Below are 14,781 nucleotides of genomic sequence, written 5' to 3'. Positions count from 1 at the left end.
TGGGACTACAGGCGTCTGCCACCACGCCCGGCTAGTTTTTTTGGTATTTTTTTAGTAGAGACGGGGTTTCACCATGTTAGCCAGGATGGTCTCGATCTCCTGACATGATCCGCCCATCTCGGCCTCCCAAAGTGCTGGAATTACAGGCTTGAGCCACTGCGCCCGGCCTTTTATTGTATTTTTTGAGACGGAGTCTTGCTTTGTCACCCAGGCTAGAGTGCAGTGGCACAATCTTGGCTCACTGCAACCGCTGCCTCCTGGGTTCAAGTGATTCTTCTGCCTCAGCCTCCCGAGTAGCTGGGACTATAGGCCTCCGCCACCATGCCTGGATAATTTTTATATTTTTAGTAGAGAAGGGTTTCACCATATTGGCTAGGCTGGTCTCAAACTCCTGACCTCGTGATCTGCCCGCCTTGGCCTCCCAAAGTGCTGGGATTACCGGGGTGAGTCACCACGCCCGGCCAATCATTATTATTACTTAAAAATACAGGCAAGACCCTGTCTCCAAAAATAAAAAATAAAATAAAATAAAAATAAAAAAAATCTGATCCTGGAGGTTTGTTTGGCCTACATGCTTCTTGCTCCTCTACCAGGTGCCTTCTCTGAGTCATGCCTGACACACGCTTTCAAGATGCTCACCTCCCTTTCTTTTTGTCCTTTGAGACAGGGTCTCACTTGGTTGCCCAGGCTGGCCAGACAGTGGGGAGGCAAGTGAGAGGTGGGCTGGTGAGCCCCGATGTCACAACTAGGGACACCTTCCACACGCACGTACTAGAGTGCTAGGGTGCAAGTGGCACAATCTCGGCTCAGTGCATCCTTGATGTCCTGGGCACAAACAATCCTTCCGGCACAGCTTCCTGAGTAGAGGAGAATACAGGCATGTACCACTATATCCAGCTAATTTGTAGGTTTTTGTTTTTTTTTTTTCTGTAGGGATGGAGTCTTGCTATGTTGCCTGGGCTGGTTTCGAACTCCTGGGCTCAAGCGATTCTCCCACCTCAGCCTCCCAATTACAGGTATGAGCCACTAAGCCCAGCCATACCTCCCTCTTTGAGAATAAATGACCTTTTAACCACTGTATTAGTCTGCATAGGTTGCCATATCAAAATACCATAGACTGAGTGGCCTAAACAACAGAAATTTATTTCTTTACAGTTTTGGAGACTGGGAGTCCTAGTCAGTGTGCCAGCCTGTTTGATTTCTGGTGAGGGCTCTCTTTCTGGCTTACAGACCTCTCTGTGTCCTCACATGGCCTTTCTTTGGTGCGTGCAAGGGAGGAGACAGAGAAAGAGCAGCTCTCTGGTGTCTCTTATAAGGACAGTAATCCTGTTGGATCAGGGTCCTACCCTTATGCCCTCATTTAACCTTAATTACAGATACTTCCGTATAGGCCCTATCTTCAAATATAGTCACATTTGGGATTAGAGCTTCAGCATATGAATTTGGGGTAGACACAGACATTCAGTCTATAACATTCTACCCTCCATCCCCCCAAATTCACGATCTTATCACATACGAAATACATTCATTCCATCCAAATAGTTTTTTGTTGTTGTTGTTGATTTTGAGACGGAGTTTCCCCTTTGCCTCTTGTCGCCCAGGCTGGAGTACAGTGGCACAATCTTGGCTCACCACAACCTCTACCTCCTGGGTTCAAGCAATTCTCCTGCCTCAGCCTCCTGAGTAGCTGGGATTATAGGGATGCGCCACCATGCCCAGCTAATTTTGTATTTTTAGTAGAGACAGGGTTTCTCCATGTTGGTCAGGCTGGTCTCGAACTTCGACCTCAGGTTATCCGCCTGCCTCGGCCTCCCAAAGTGCTGGGATTATAGGTGTGAGCCACCGCGTCCGGCCGTTTTTTCTGTTTTGTTTTGTTTTGTTTTTTAACAGGGTCTCGCTCTGTTGCCCAGGCTGGAGTGCAGTGGCGTGATTTCGGCTCACTGCAGCCTCCACCTCCCAGGTTCAAGCAATTTTCCAGTATCACCCTCCCGAGAAGCTGAGATTACAGGTGCATGCCATCACACCCAGCTAATTTTTGTATTTTTAGTAGAGACGAGGTTTCACCAGGCTGGTCTCAAACTCCTGACCTCAGGTGATCCATGTGCCTTGGCCTCCCAAAGTGCTGGAATTACAGCCATGAGCCATCATGCCTGGACATTTTTTTTTTTTTTTTTTTGAGACAGGGTCTCACTCTGTTGCCCAGGCTGGAGTGCAGTGGCACAATCAAGGTTCACTGCGGCCTTAAATTCCTGGACTCAAGTAGTTGCTCTGTCACCCAGGCTGTAGTGCAATGGCGCAATCTTGGCTCACTGCATCCTCTGCCTCGCAGGTTCAAGTGATTCTCCTGCCTCAGCGTCCCAAGTAGCTGGGATTACAAACGTGTGCCACCATGCTCAGCTAATTTTTTTTTTTTTCTTTTTCAAGAAGAGTCTTGCTGTGTCGCCCAGGCTGGGGTGCAATGGCACAGTCTTGGCTCCCTACAACCCCTGCCTCCCGGATTCAAGAGATTTTCCTGTCTCAGCCTCCCGAGTAGCTGGGATTATAGGCACGTGCCACCATGCCCAGCTAACTTAATTTTTGTATTCTTAGTAGAGACAGGGTTTCACCATGTTGGCCAGGCTGGTCTTGAACTCATGACCTCCCAAAGTGCTGAGATTACAGGCATGAGCCACTGCGCCTGGCCCCCAGCTAATTTTTATATTCTTGGTAGAGATGGGGTTTCACCACGTTGGCCAGGGTGGTCTCGAACTCCTGACCTCAGGTGATCCACCCACTTCGGCCTCCCAAATTGCTGAGATTACAGGCATGAGCCACCGTGCCTGGCCAGAAAGCCAGTCTTGAATTGCCAATACATCCCTCCCCCATCCCTGGGCAGCGGCCACGTGGTGCAGAGAGAGAATTCATCCAACAAAATTTTTTTTTTTTTTTTTTTTTTTTTTTGAACGGAGTCTCGCTCTGCCACCCAGGCTGGAGTGCAATGGCCGGATCTCAGCTCACTGCAAGCTCCGCCTCCCGGGTTTACGCTATTCTCCTGCCTCAGCCTCCCGAGTAGCTGGACTACAGGCGCCCGCTACCTCGCCCGGCTAGTTTTTTTGTATTCTTTTAGTAGAGACGAGGTTTCACCGTGTTAGCCAGGATGGTCTCGATCTCCTGACCTCGTGATCCGCCCGTCTCGGCCTCCCAAAGTGCTGGGATTACAGGCTTGAGCCACCGCGCCCGGCCTCCAACAAAATATTGAATCATAACTTGATTTAACCTTAATTAGCTCCGTATGGGCCCTGTCTCCAAATATAGGGTTTAGGGCTTCAACATATGAATGGGAGAGGGGGCACAAACATCCAGGCTGTAACACCCTCCCTATAAGAATTTTCTGGCTGGGCGCGGTGGCTCAGGCCTATATTCCCAGTACTTTGGGAGACTCAGGTGGGAGGATTTCTTGAGCCCAGGAGTTCGAGACCAGCCTGGGCAATGTGGCAAAACCCCATCTCTAAAAAAAAATAAAAATACAAAAATTAGCCATGTGTGGTGGTCCCAGCTACTCAGGAGGCTGAGCAGGGAAGATGAGTTGAGCTCGGGAGATGGAGGCTGCAGTGAACCAAGATCACTGCACTCCATCCTGGGCAACAGAGCGAGACCCTATCTCAAAACAAAGAAATTTTGTTCCCAGAGAAGGGAAGGGTGTGGGGTGTTAGGTGCCTGGAGGGCTGGGGCCTTTGGTCTCCTGATGCCTTGTTAATGAGGCTGCCTGATGCCTGTCTCCACAGTGTCATTGAACCCAGGATCCAGGCTGACTGCATGGCTTTGAATAACTTTCCTAGCCTCTTAGAGTACTCTTTTTCTACCTGATAGGGATGTTGTGAGATTTAAATAAATCTCGGTTATTTAGTGACAATTCATTTTCTTGTAGAGCAAAGCTAGAGATAGAATGGCTCTTTTGTTCAAAAGCTCCTGTGACTCCTCTACCTTGGGGTGGAATCCACAGTCTGCCCCTCTACAAAACTTCTATGGGCTGGGTGCTGTGCGTGGCTTATGCCTGTCATCCCATCACTTTAGGAGGCTGAGGTGGGAGGATCACTAGAGACCAGGAGTTTAAGACCAGCCTGGAAGGCCAGGCGCGATGGCTCACACCTGTAATCCCAGCACTTTGGGAAGCCGAGGTGGGCGGATCACAAGGTCAGGAGATTGAGACCATCCTGGCTAACATGATGAAACCCCATCTCTACTAAAAGTACAAAAACTTAGCCGGGCGTGGTAGCAGGTGCCTGTAGTCCCAGCTACTCGGGAGGCTGAGGCAGGAGGCTGAGGCAGGAGAATGGCATGAACCCAGGAGGCGGAGCGTGCAGTGAGCCAAGATCGTGCCACTGCAATCCAGCCTGGGTGACAGAGCAAGACTCCGTCTCAAAAAAAAAAAAAAAAGACCAGCCTGGGCAACATAGCAAGACCTTGTCTCTACAAAAAATTTTAAAGGTTAGTGAGACGTGGTGGCACATGCCTGTAATCTCAGCTACTTGGGAGGCTGAAGTGGGGGGATCCCTTGAGCCCAGGAATTTGAGGCTGCAGCGATCATGCCATTCTGGGCAACAGAGTGAAACTGTCTCAAAAAAGAAAATGAAAATACTTCTACATGTGGTCTTCCCTGCTAATCTCTCTGACCTTATTCACCACCCTCCGCACTGCCCACTCTGCTCCATCCTTACCAGCCTCCTTGCGCGTTCTCAGATATACCAACAAGGCGCCTCCCTCAGGACCTTTGCACTCACTGTTCCCTCTGCCCAGAGCCCTTTCCCACCAGGTATCCACAGGGCTGGCTTCCTCACATCGTACACGTAGATCTCCATTCAAATGTCAAAGTGAGCCAGGCACAGTGGCTGATGCCTATAGTTCCAACACTTTGGGAGGCTGAGATGGGTGGATCACTTGAGGTCAGGCGTTTGAGACTAGCCTGGCCAATGTGGTGAAACCCTGTCTCTGCTAAAAATACAAAAAAATAGGCCGGGCATGGTGGCTCACGCCTGTAATCCCAGCACTTTGGGAGGCCGAGGCAGGCAGATCACAAGGTCAGGAAATCGAGACCATCCTGCCTAACACGGTGAAACCCCGTCTCTACTAAAAATACAAAAAATTAGCAGGGCATGGTGGCACGTGCCTGTAGTCCCAGCTACCCAGGAGGCTGAGGTAGGAGAATTGCTTGAACCCGGGAGGTGGAGGTTGCAGTGAGCCAAGATTGCGCCACTGGTCTCCAGCCTGGGCAACAGAGCGGAACTCCCTCTCAAAAACAAAAACTAAAACAAAAAAAACAAAACCAAGAAGTAGCCGGACATGGTGGCAAGTGCTTGTAATCCCAGCTACTTGGGAGACTGAAGTACAAGAATCTCTTGAACCCGGGAGATGGAGGTTGGAGTGGGCTGAGATCATGCCACTGCACTCCAGCCTGGGCAGCAGAGTGAGTCTCTGGCTAAAAAAAAAATCAAAGTGGCCTTTCAGACTACTCAGAATTATGGCACCCTGTCACTCTATCTTATTATTTTTTCTTAATTGCGTGTATCCTTCCTGTACTATGTGATATATTTACTGTCATGTGCCTCTCCACTAGAACATACGTTCTAAAGAAAGCCTTTGTCAGCTGGGCACAGTGGCTCACACCTGTAATCCTAGCACTCTGGGAGGCCAAAGCAGGCAGATAACCTGAGGTCAGGAGTTTGAAACCAGCCTGGGCAACATAATGAAACCCTGTCTCTACTGAAAATACAAAAATGGCCGGGCGCGGAGGCTCAAGCCTGTAATCCCAGCACTTTGGGAGGCCGAGACGGGCGGATCACGAGGTCAGGAGATCGAGACCATCCTGGCTAACACGGTGAAACCCCGTCTCTACTAAAAATACAAAATCTAGCCAGGCGAGGTGGCAGGCGCCTGTAGTCCCAGCTACTCGGGAGGCTGAGGCAGGAGAATGGAGTGAACCCGGGAGGCGGAGCTTGCAGTGACCTGAGATCCGGCCACTGCACTCCAGTCCCGGTGACAGAGCGAGACTCCGCCTCAAAAAAAAAAAAAAAAAAAAGAAAATACAAAAATTAGCCAGGTGTGTGGTATTGCACACCTGTATTCCCAGCTACTCCAGAGGCTGAGGCAGGAGAATCACTTGAACCCAGGAGATGAAGTTGCAGTGAGCTGAGATCGTGCCACTGCACTCCAGTCAGGGCAACAGAGTGAGACTCCATCTCAAAAAAGAGAAAAAAGAAAAAAAAGGGGGCCGGGCGCAGTTTCTCACGCCTGTCATCCGTGCACTTTGAGAAGCCGAGACAGATGAATGACCTGAGGTCAGGAGTTCGAGACCAGCCTGGCCAACATGGTGAAACCTTGTCTCTACTAAAAATACAAAAATTAGCTGGGCATGGTGGTGGGCTCCTGTAATCCCAGCTACTCGGGAGGCTGAGGCAAGAGGATCACTTGAACCCAGGAAACGGAGGTTGCAGTGAGCCAAGATGGCACCATTGTACTCCAGCCTGGGTAACAGAGGAAGACTCTGTCCCCAAAAAAACAAAAACAAAAACAGTTTTCCCTTGAACTTGAGGGTGTCTGTAAGGTATTGTAGCTCAAGCCTGTGTGGGAAAGGGCAGGTGGCCTCTATGCCCCTTGTCCCTTGAGGGCACCACACAGTCTAGGACTCCAGGGGGCTGTGGGTGGGGAAGACACCGCCCTGAGGGTGGTCATCGCCCTCAGGGACGCCCCTCCCGACATGGGGAAGGGAATGAGAGTGGGAGTGAGAGCACCCGATCTCAGGGCCCACAAAGTGGGGGTGGCCGACGGCAACCCGCTTTGCTGACTGATGGACTGTGCTCTCTCCCCCAGAGACTGATGGAGAGGCAGAAACGGAAGGCGGACATCGAGAAGGGGCTGCAGTTCATTCAGTAAGCCTGCATGTGGCCAGGGCTGGACGGCTGGGTGGGCAGGGGTGGGTTCTCTGAGAGCCACACTCTCCCAGCGCTCCCTTTTCTCGCTGCTGAGCCTTTACTGCCAAGGCTGCTGTGTGTGCTAGGGTGTGGGCAGGTGGAAGGAGCCAGGAAGAGGCTGGTGTGGCTGGGCTTGAACTCCACATGCACACATGGTCCCTGGCCCAGGTTACCCTTCGATCTTGTCCAGTAGATAATTCTACCCTCACCCTTCACGTTTGCACTCCCTGTTAATTCTCTTGCATGACTGCACGAGTTTTCTGATCAATCAATAGTCCCTGTTTATGGAGCACTTACAATCTCAGTCTCTACACTGGGACCTTCACATCTGTGTCTTCTTTGAGACAGAGTCTCTCCTGCTGGTTGCCCCAGCTGGAGTGAATGGTGCTCCTGACCTCCTGGGCTCAAGTAATCCTCCTGCCTCCGCCTCCCATGTAGCTGGGACCGTAGGTGCACACCACCGTACCCAGCTAATTTTGTTTGTTTGTTTGAGACAGAGCCTTGCCCTATTGCCCAGGCTGGACTACAGTGACATGATCTCAGCTTACTGCAACCTCCTGGGTTCAAGCGTTTCTCCTGCCTCAGTCTCTTGAGTAGTTGGGATTACAGGTGTGTGCCACCATGCCCAGCTAATTTTTGTATTTTTAGTAGAGATGGGGTTTCACCATATTGGTCAGGCTGCCTTGAACTCCTGGCCTCAGGTAACCCGCCCACCTTGGCCTCCCAAAGTGCTGCGATTACAGGCATGAGCCACCACACTAGGCCAATCTTTTTAGTTTTTTGTCGAGACGGGGCCTTGGTATGTTGCCCAGGCTGGTCTCAAACTCCTGGGCTCAAGTGATCCTCCTGCCTCAGCCTCCCAAAGTGCTGGGATTACAGACGTGAGCCACCGTGCCTGGCCAATCCATCATCTTTTTAGTCTTCACAACAACCCAGTCAAGTAGGTGGCCTTATTTCCATTTTGCAGATGAGAAAGTTGAGGCTCACAGAGGTTAAGCAACCTGCCTCGGCCTCCCGAGTAGCTGGGATAACAGACGCGTACCACTGCACCCAGCTAATTTTTGTATTTTTAGTAGAGACGGGATTTCACCATGTTGGCCAGGATGGTCTCGAACTCCTGACCTCATGACCTGCCCTCCTCAGCCTCCCAAAGTGCTGGGATTGTAGGTGTGAGCCATCGCACCCGGCTCGACATTTGTTTTTGTTTTGTTTCTCTTTTTTTTTTTTACACACAAAATATTTTGAGTAACCTTTTTCTCTTATTGCTCTCAAGTAGATCCTCAGAGGTATAATTATCCAATGCTAATGAAGCGTAGGCATCGTGGCCTCTCACTTGCACGAGCCCCTTCCGAGACCCTGACAGGCATGCACCCTTGCAATCCTGTGTTCATCATTTTGTGTTCTTTTTCTTAAACAGAGCTCCCCATAAAACTGGAGTTTGCCTCCATGTTCCCTTATATACTCCCCACTTTTGTTCTCTCACACAGACCAAAAAACACTCCTTGCCTTTTCTTTTCTTTGTGATGGGGTCTCCCTGTGTGGCCCAGGCAGGTCTCAATCTCCTGGGCTCAAGCAGTTTTCCTACCCCAGCCTCCTACGTAGCTGGGATTGCAGGCGTGTCCCGCTGTGCCCAACGTACTCCCTTGCCTTTTCTTACCCATGTCACCGCAAACTGGGTCCCTTTTCACACGACCTCGGTGTCCGTGCTGCTGTCACAGAGTGAGTGTTCATATTGACACAACACATTCTCCTTCCTCAGTGCACAACACAGTCACTTTTCCTGGCTGCTTCTGGAGGGTGTGCTGCGCTGGGCTGATTTGATTAGGAGTTTTGGGAGCACCTAGAGCATGGCCCCGAGTTCAGCAGCCACTCCCTGGGCCGTTGGCCAACCCCACCTTGCTGCCATGGCTGGGAGTTTGCAAACCCTCCTCAGACTTGGTCATCAGAGCGGCTGCTAGCTCATCTCTCTTCATGGGCGGCAGGTCCTCTCCCGTTTTTGGGAGTGAGGGTTTGATTTTGGGGAAGTACTCCAATTTATTCAGAGGCCAGTCTGGTGAACAAGGTGACTCCAGCCACTGCTGTCTTCCATCAGAAGAGTTCTGTGTCTCCAGCCTCAGTCACCGATATCTGTGGAGCTGGATCCCCAGCCCGGTTCTCCCATTTCCCCTACAGGGTCATTGTGAGGGTTAAGGGGCCAGGTGGTGCTTGGGGTAAATGTTCACTCTTGTCCCCTCCTTCTCCTTTCCAAAGGGGAGTTCTAGGAAGGCGCAGCTACAAGGCAGCCTCCCTGAAGCCGTCTGTTGGCCTCCTAAGGCTTTGCAGGAAGCACAGTGGGACTCAATGCTTTTCATATCAGTCCTGCTATTTTTGCCCCACTTCTCCTACGCTGTGTTGCTGCATGTGTGCCTCATGTGCTTAGCACGCCCTGAGAGCCCTAAGTGAATGGAGACAGGTGGGTTGGCCCCAGCTTGCGGAGGACCTTAAGATGTCTATGGCTGGGTGCGGTGGCTCACGCCTGTAATCCCAGCACTTTGGGAGGCCAAGGCAGGCGGATCACAAGGTCAGGAGATTGAAACTATCCTGGCTAACACGGTGAAACCCTGTCTCTACTAAAAATACAAAGAATTAGCCGGGCGTAGTGGCGGGCGCCTGTAGTCCCAGCTACTCAGGGACTGAGGCAGGAGAATGTCATGAACCCGGAAGGCAGAGGTTGCAGTGAGCCGAGATCATGCCACTGCACTCCAGCCTGGGTGACAGAGCGAGACTCTGTCTCAAAAAAAAAAAAAAAGATGTCTTAGGACGCTGGAAGAGGGGAGGCTGGAGGCAGGAGGCCAAGAGGGTAGTGATGGAGTCCTTGGTGGGGCAGCAGAGGGGACAGACACTGCAGCAGTATGGGGAGGGATGGCAGGGCCGGGGCCCAGACAGTGGGGAGGCAAGTGGGAGGTGGGCTGGTGAGCCCCGATGTCACAACTGGGAACACCTTCCACACATACGTGCACACACAGCCTTCCCAGCGTTGCGCCTCTGCCCACCTCTCACGCACTGGCCTAGGCCGCTCTTTCCTGCCCAGGTGCTGGCGGCATTTCCAGGCAACGGAAAGATCCCCCCAGCCCTGCCTCCGATGCCTTCCTGCCCAGCAGCCTTGGGCAAGTCCCTGCGCCACTCTAAGTGTCTGTTTTTCCCTCTGTGGAATGAGGGGCTGGGAGACAAAGCCCAGCTTCCCTTCCAGCCTGGCCATTGAGCCTATCGGAGAGATGAACCTCAGTTCTCCTCGGCTGATGCCCTCTTTCCTACTGAGGGCACATTAGCCACAGGAGGGAGCAGGTGCCCAGACCCCACCTAGAATGATTTGTTGAGTCCAGCATGAGGGGCTTACAGGCTCAGTGAAGACCTGGCATTGGCTGGGGTGTGTGTTAGTGGGAGTGGACAGGGTAGGGACTGAGTGGCTGTGGGCCTGTGCTCTCGGGTTTGATGGGCTGTGGTCCTTCCCAAGGCCTATGCTAGGTGTTAATTCCCTGACGGCACTCGTGCTTCCTGCCTTTTCCTGCCTGCTTCTGTCCCTGCCACTCCTGCTACAGCAGCTCCTGCACCATCCTCTCCTCCTGGCCTTGAGCTGCAGCTGGAGCCTTCCCCTGCTCTGCCTTGGCCCGAGTCTGATTTTCCTCTTCTTGTCCTTTTCCAGTCCTGGGGGCCTCCTAGGCCCAAGTGTGGCTCCTCCCTCCTTCCGCTCACGTAACTGAGAAAGGGCTTGGAATGCCTGCTTGCCTTTAGGAGAGGGCTGCTTTTTTCAGCAGCAGGGGCTGGGGCTGGGTCAAGGGCCAGAGGTAGAGCTGGAAGTGGACTGAGCTAGGGCTGGCTTAGGGCTGGGGCTGGCTGGGTTGGGGCTGGAGCTGGGGCTGTGGCTGGAAGTAGGGCTGGAGCTCAGGCCAGGCTGGAGGTGGGGCTGGGGTCAGTCTGCTCTTTCTCAGCACCTGTACCTTGGAAAACCTGGCTGTCTGGCCCCAAGAAACATGCAGGTCCTTTCATCAGAACTGGAAGTCTTGCATGGTAATGATTTAGGAGAAGAAAACCGCTGTCAGTTCACCCTAGTCCACAAGGTGATGGCTGAGGTCTGAGTTAGAGGAGTAGCTCTGGACCTCCATGAAGCTGGGACCGCTGGGCTCACCGAGACCTCGTGTTCTCTTTTCCTACTAGGTCGACACTACCCCTAAAGCAAGAAGAGTATGAGGTGAGTGTCAGCTGTCAGGCTGAGCAAAGGGGAAGGGTGGAGATATGCAGGGGAGAGGCTTGGGCCAGGTGCCCGAGCTGGGGCCAGAGGTCATGAGCCCCCTACACACCTTGCCCCCAACAGGCCTTTCTGCTCAAGCTGGTGCAGAATCTGTTTGCTGAGGGCAATGATCTGTTCCGGGAGAAGGACTATAAGCAGGCTCTGGTGCAGTACATGGAAGGGCTGAACGTGGCCGACTACGCTGCCTCTGACCAGGTGGCCCTGCCCCGGGAGCTGCTGTGCAAGCTGCATGTCAATAGAGCCGCCTGCTACTTCACCATGGTGAGCCTGGCACCCTCCTTTCTCTCCTCCTCCGCTGTCCTGATCGCCACATCCCTCTGGATGCCCAGTGGAGCCAGGCCCATACCCCAGTGAGCCTGTAGACCAGGGCCAGCCTCCTCCCAGCCTACGTTCAGAATCTCATTGTCCTGGTGGCTCTCAGTCTCAACTGTACAACATGCTCAGCTGGAGAGCTTTTCAAAGTACGATGCATAATAAAAAGGTTGTTTTTTTTTTTTAAAATGATACTGATGCCCTAGCCCTACCCCAGATGAAGTAACTTAGAATCTTGGGGTAACCCTGGGCCTTGGTGGGAGTCTGACTTCTCCTGCTCCTCCTTCCCGGCCCCACTGTTCTTTCCATAGCCTCAGCCTCGTCACTGTTTCTTTACAGACTTCAGTGCCTTCCTCCTCCCTCTCCTCTCCTCTTTAGAGCTGCAGCCTCCTCCTCTTCCCTGTCCTGTGCACCCACTGACTCAGGTTCATGAGATCCTGTGGGAGGCTCTGCTGCAGGCTCTCTAGAGGACCCCGTGACACCTCTGCCATCCAGCAGACTCTTCTGGATAAATGGCTCCCGGATGCCTCAGGGTTAACCCTTGTATACACTCTGCACACAGAGCTACCTTCATGGGCTCAGTGCCTCTTAGAGATGCCATTGTTACTCTCAGCCCATCATGTTCTGAACCAAAGGCAGAGATGGATATAGACTTGTTTGAATGATCAGGCTGGTGGTTGTAGATCTTCAGGCCCTTTCCTGCAGTGTCCCGCCCAAGCCCACTGCAGCCCCATCAGCTAGACACGCAGATACCCTTGATCAGAGGCTGGACACCAGGGTGCTTCCTTCTCTCCTGGAGCCTCGAGCCCTGTCCCTGACCCAAGACTTCAGCTCCTCTATCTCTGCCAAGAAGAGAAGCTGGTGTTCATTCCTAGGCAGGGGCAGGAGGCCTGGGGGAGGGAGGGTCATAGGTGTTGACCAGTGACCACCTGCTCCTCTCCGGCAGGGCCTGTATGAGAAGGCGCTAGAGGACAGCGAGAAGGCACTGGGCCTGGACAGCGAGAGTATCCGGGCACTGTTCCGCAAGGCACGTGCCCTCAATGAACTGGGACGCCACAAGGAGGCCTACGAGTGCAGCAGCCGGTGTTCCCTCGCCCTGCCCCACGTGAGTGTGGCTCTGCAGCCACGCTGGTGCCTGCTCAGAAGCCAGAATTCTAACCTTCCGGCCCTCACTTGGGCCCAGCCACCACATCCTTGTGTCTCCGCTTCCTCCCCTGTGACTTGCAGATCCTGACGTTAACACTAGCTCCCATTCTCTGAGCACTGAGTGGGTGCCAGGCACTGCTAGGATACGTTGTGTGTATTAACTCACCTAATCCTGGCAATAACCCTAAAAGGCAGATACTGTGATTATCCTCATTTTAAAGATGGGGCCAGACACAGTGGCTCATGCCTGTAATCTCAGCACTTTGGAAGGCTGAGGCAGGTGAATCACCTGAGGTCAGGAGTTCGAGACCAACCTGGCCAACATGGCAAAACCCCATCTCTACTAAAAATACAAAATTTAGCCGGGCATGGTGGCATGCGCCTGTAATCCCAGCTACTCAGGAGGCCGAGGCAGGAGAATTGCTTAAACCTAGGAGGCGGAGATTGCAGTGAGCTGAAATTGTGCCACTGCACTTCAGCTCGAGCGACAGAGTGAGACTCCATCTCAAAAAAAAAAAAAAAAAAAAAGTCCAGGCACGGTGGCTCATGCCTGTAATCCCAGCACTTTGGGAAGCTGAGGTGCATGGATCACCCGAGGTCAGGAGTTCGAGACCAGCCTTGCCAACATGACGAAACCCCATCTCTACTAAAAATACAAAAATTAGCCTGGTGTGGTGATGCACACTTGTAATCCCAGCTACTTGGGAGGCTGAGGCAGGAGAATCGCTTGAACCCGGGAGGCAGAGGTTGCAGTGAGCCAAGATCGCACCACTGCACTCCAGCCTGAGCAACAGAACGAGACTCCATCTCAAGGAAAGAAAAAAAAAAAAAAAAAGCCCAGGCATGGTGGCTCACACCTGTAATCTCGGCACTTTGGGAGGCTGAAGCGGCTGGATCACGAGGTCAGGAGTTTGAGACCAGCCTGGCTAACATGGTGAAACCCCATCTCTACTAAAAATACAAAACTAGCCAGATGTGATGGCGGGCACCTGTAATCCCAGCTACTCAGGAGGCTGAAGCAGGAGAATGGTGTGAACCCAGGAGGCAGAGGTTGTAGTGAGCTGAGATTGCGCCACTGCACTCCAGCCTGGGCGATAGAGTGAGACTCCGTCTCAAAAAAAAAAAAAAAGAAAAACAAACAAAATATATGTATGTTTTAAAAAATAAATGAGGGGATGGAGGCACGGAGAGAAAGCCACTTACGGCTGGGCGCAGTGGCTCACGTCTATAATCACAGCACTTTGGGAAGCCGAGGTGGGTGGATCACTTGAGCCCAAGCATTTGAGACCATCCTGGACAACATGGTGAAACTTCATTTCTACAAAAAATACAAAAATTAGCCAGGCATGGTAGCACATGCCTGAAGTCCCAACTACTTGGGAGGCTAAGGTGGAAGGATCACTTGAGCCCAGCAGGTTGAGGCTGCAGTGAGCTTTGATCACGCCACTGCACTCTAGCCTGGACAACAGAACGAGACCCTATCTCAAACAAAACAAAAGAAAAGACGAAACTGACTTACCCAAAATCATAACAGCCAGTAGGTGGCAGAGCTAAGACTTGAACCCAGGCAGTCTGATTCTAGAGTCAGTGCTTTTAACCTCTGCACTGAAGGAGCACATAACTGACATAAGGAGTAAAAGGGTGACCTCGGCCAGGTGCAGTGCCTCATGCCTGTAATCCCAGCACTTCGGGAGGCCAAGGTGGGCAGATCACGAGGTCAAGAGATTGAGACCATCCTGGCCAACATGGTGAAACCCTGTCTCTACTAAAAATATAAAAATTAGCCAGGCGCTGTGGCGTGTACCTGTAGTCCCAGCTACTCAGGAGGCTGAGGCAGGAGAATTGCTTGAAGCTGGGAGGTGGAGGTTGCAGTGAGCCGAGATCGCGACACTGCACTCCAGCCTGGTGACCGAGTGAGACTCCGTCTCAAAAAAAAAAGTTACGCAGGCATGGTGGTGCACACCTTTGGTCCCAGCTACTCGGGAGGCTGAGGCAGGAGAATTGCTTGAACACAGGAGATGGAGGTTGCATTGAGCTGAGATCACACCACTGCACTCCAGCTTGGGCAGCAGAGCGAGACTCTGTCTC

The 14,781-nt window shown here is 52.3% G+C and overlaps 1 protein-coding gene across 3 annotated transcripts in view; it reads left to right on the top strand.

The window, feature by feature from the left end:
• The window catches only part of ZC3H7B (zinc finger CCCH-type containing 7B), a 64,974-nt gene that overhangs the window by 14,988 nt on the left and 35,205 nt on the right, over window positions 1–14,781 (top strand). For 2 of the 3 annotated variants that reach the window (XM_033233816.1, XM_033233817.1), the window contains 4 exons: window positions 6,847–6,905; window positions 11,142–11,175; window positions 11,299–11,496; window positions 12,494–12,652. In XM_033233816.1, the coding sequence (XP_033089707.1) occupies window positions 6,853–6,905; window positions 11,142–11,175; window positions 11,299–11,496; window positions 12,494–12,652 (444 nt within the window). In that variant the 5' untranslated portion in view covers window positions 6,847–6,852. The remainder of the gene's footprint in view (window positions 1–6,846; window positions 6,906–11,141; window positions 11,176–11,298; window positions 11,497–12,493; window positions 12,653–14,781) is intronic. The other variant, XM_033233818.1, reaches the window with a different exon arrangement.

This window comes from Trachypithecus francoisi, unplaced genomic scaffold, assembly GCF_009764315.1.
Source record: "Trachypithecus francoisi isolate TF-2019V2 unplaced genomic scaffold, Tfra_2.0 Lachesis_group14, whole genome shotgun sequence".
NCBI classification, from domain to species: domain Eukaryota; kingdom Metazoa; phylum Chordata; class Mammalia; order Primates; family Cercopithecidae; genus Trachypithecus; species Trachypithecus francoisi.
The sequence above is the reverse complement of the archived record's forward strand: the minus strand, read 5'-3'. Positions and strand labels throughout refer to the sequence as shown.